This window comes from Polistes canadensis, unplaced genomic scaffold (genome assembly GCF_001313835.1).
Source record: "Polistes canadensis isolate GaletaPanama2010 unplaced genomic scaffold, ASM131383v1 scaffold_124, whole genome shotgun sequence".
Taxonomy (NCBI): domain Eukaryota; kingdom Metazoa; phylum Arthropoda; class Insecta; order Hymenoptera; family Vespidae; genus Polistes; species Polistes canadensis.
Window position 1 is genome coordinate 329,035 of NW_014569671.1, and position 2,658 is coordinate 331,692.

Here is a 2,658-nt window from a genome sequence, read left to right on the forward strand (position 1 = left end):
ATCGTTACAGGTAAAATATTTTTTTAGATTCATGACGGGACCTCGAGCATTTCTGAAATCACGGATACGCGATTTTCTAATTGAAATAAAATAAAAGAATGAAAACGAATTTTTGTTTGCATTCTTATAATATGATTTGTTATTCTCTGTAGATAGGATTGTCATTAAGAAAAGATTTTGTTTTAATTGAACATTAACATGTATATTATATTTAACAGTAATAACAAGAATAAAAGATAAGCATATATTAAAAGTTTGTAGAGTAACGTTAAATCATTTCGTTTCGTGGATTTCCATTCGTTTGGATAGATTCATTGATTTTTCTTATTCTTTTCTTTTTTCTTTTTTTCTTTTTTTCTAATGTCCGTGACCATAACCACCATAAGTTCCACCTTCGTGATTATTTCCACCGGTGTTGTGAACGTGAGCGAAAAATCCTCCGTGCGGATCGGAATGATATTTGACTATTCTTGTATTACCACCTGGTTCTTTGATCGTGTATTCACCAGCTACATTTTTTCCTGTTAAATTAATACATTTTTAATCTAATTTGTCATTGAACGAAAAGAAAATAATTGTTACATTAAAAATGATTACCATCTCTGTGTTCCTTCTGTCCATGATAGTCTCCAGTATGATGATCTTCAACGCCATAAGAAAATTCGTATTTAGGATGAGCAACATAATCGATATGATGACCGTGTTTCCCATGGTAAGTAACTTCATGACCTGGTCCTTCTACGGGTCCGTAAAAATGTGCGAAACTATGTGCGTGTCCAGGAAAAGCTTCACTTATCCCAATACAAACAAGCATGCTAAGAACTATGACGAACTGTGAAGAAAGATTGTTGGGTAGTATTATTAAAGTATTTTTTTTTTTATTATACAATTATTGTTTGTTTGAAAAATTCATTACAATTTTCGTATTCCATTATCATCTCGGAACTAATTGTACATGAAAAATTGTGAGAACAAAACGTTAACGTATGTCACGCATAATTAAAAAATGAATTAATTAGTATAACACTTGCTTTTAGTGAAGAATTTGTAAAAGTACACTTAAACGAAATTATAAGTAAAATCATGAAATATCTTAGATCAGGATACGAACTGAGAATGTAAAATATAGATTTGAAAAGAATGATATTATTTATTATGACTATATTTTCTTTCATTGACAATTCTTCTCTTATCCCAATAAATAATTCTCTAACATAAAATTGTAATATAAAATAATAAAATCCATTTTAACTTTGAAGGTTTCTTAACTTTGGATTACAGTTTAAATTTTGAAGTGTGATTTAAGTGACAAATGAACTCGATTATAATGAATAATTAAATAAAACAAAATAATATATTAATATGATTTAAGTACGAACCTTGAAAGCCATGTTGAATATTGATGTTTAGTAGAATTTTTAAGCGTTGAATGACAAGTTCTTCGATATTGCAGTGAGTTTATATACCGTGTCCTGTCACCAAAGAATTTCGTCATTACGTCGTTATTTAACTATCGGTAGGACGATTTATACACAATAATCATTATTCCAGTTATGAGGAGAACATTGAAATGAGACTAAAGGAAAGAAAAGAAAAGAAGAGAAAAAAAAACGAAATCGTTGTCCAGTCAACTTTCCTATGCATAAACTGTCGCATTCCATCGATGGACGAACGTAATCAACTTTGCGCATATGGCTGGGCCAAATGGAATTTCAATTTGTGCCTTTCGATCGATTCTTTCTTTTACTCATTCACTCACACTCACTTTTTCTCTCTCACACTCTTATACACACTAACCGTAAACTTCTTGTTCTTCTGTCAGACTCCAAATAAAAACTAACGTGAATATTGAACCGTATAATGAAACTTTAGGATCATGATCAAATAGAGTAAAGTTATGCACTAATTTAGTGATCCTCTAAAAAATGATAAAAAGAAAGGGAGAAAACAAAAGAATTAAATTGCAATATATGTGTAGGAAATTTAAACAAATGAATTTACATGAAAATATATAATATATATCTTCTTCGTTAATATTCCAAAGAAAATAAATTAAGATGTATTAAAACGGTAATTCTCAAGATTTTTTATATTACATCTTTCAATCTCATAATTGTCATTATTCTAACTAAAATAATTTCAATCAAAATAATCGGTATTTAAACATTGAAAATGTCAATAGTAGTTTCTATCTTTGTTTTAAAATTCTGAAATTTTCTTCAAGAGAAAGAACAACATTTCTGTTGAGAACCCTTACTCTATGGTGTACCTTCCTACATTTTTAATCATTTTCATCGAATATTTAACGACAGCAGCAGCAGCAGCAGGAGTAGCAATATCAACAGTGTCTAACTCTACTTCTCAAAGTAAAACTTTTATTTTATTAATAGTCATACCCTTCCCTCGCGTCATACTCATTTGATTAGTTCGTTGAAGATCGCCTATACCACGAGAATATTCCATTTTAATAATGCAACGGTTTCTAACTTCTATTAAGATCGACTAAAGATTATATGCATGCAAGTAAAGTAAAGCACTCGAAGAAAGTTTGGTTTAAGTGTAACCACTTAATCGATGCAAGTCGGATCAATTTCACCTATAATTGATTTCAATCGTTAAAGTTTACCCCTTCAAATGAACTTCCTTCTTCTCACACAT

At 29.8% G+C, this 2,658-nt stretch overlaps 1 protein-coding gene across 1 annotated transcript; it reads right to left on the minus strand.

Annotated features, from left to right (window-relative positions):
• Nucleotides 1-357: 357 nt before the first annotated feature.
• Nucleotides 358-838, minus strand: LOC106788071 (cuticle protein 8-like; the record flags this gene model as incomplete). The annotated part of the gene is made up of 2 exons (XM_014750990.1): nt 358-521; nt 598-838. Coding segments are annotated over 2 exons (405 nt in total), but the record flags the coding sequence as incomplete, so codon positions are not given.
• Between the last annotated feature and the right edge of the window lie 1,820 nt (nt 839-2,658).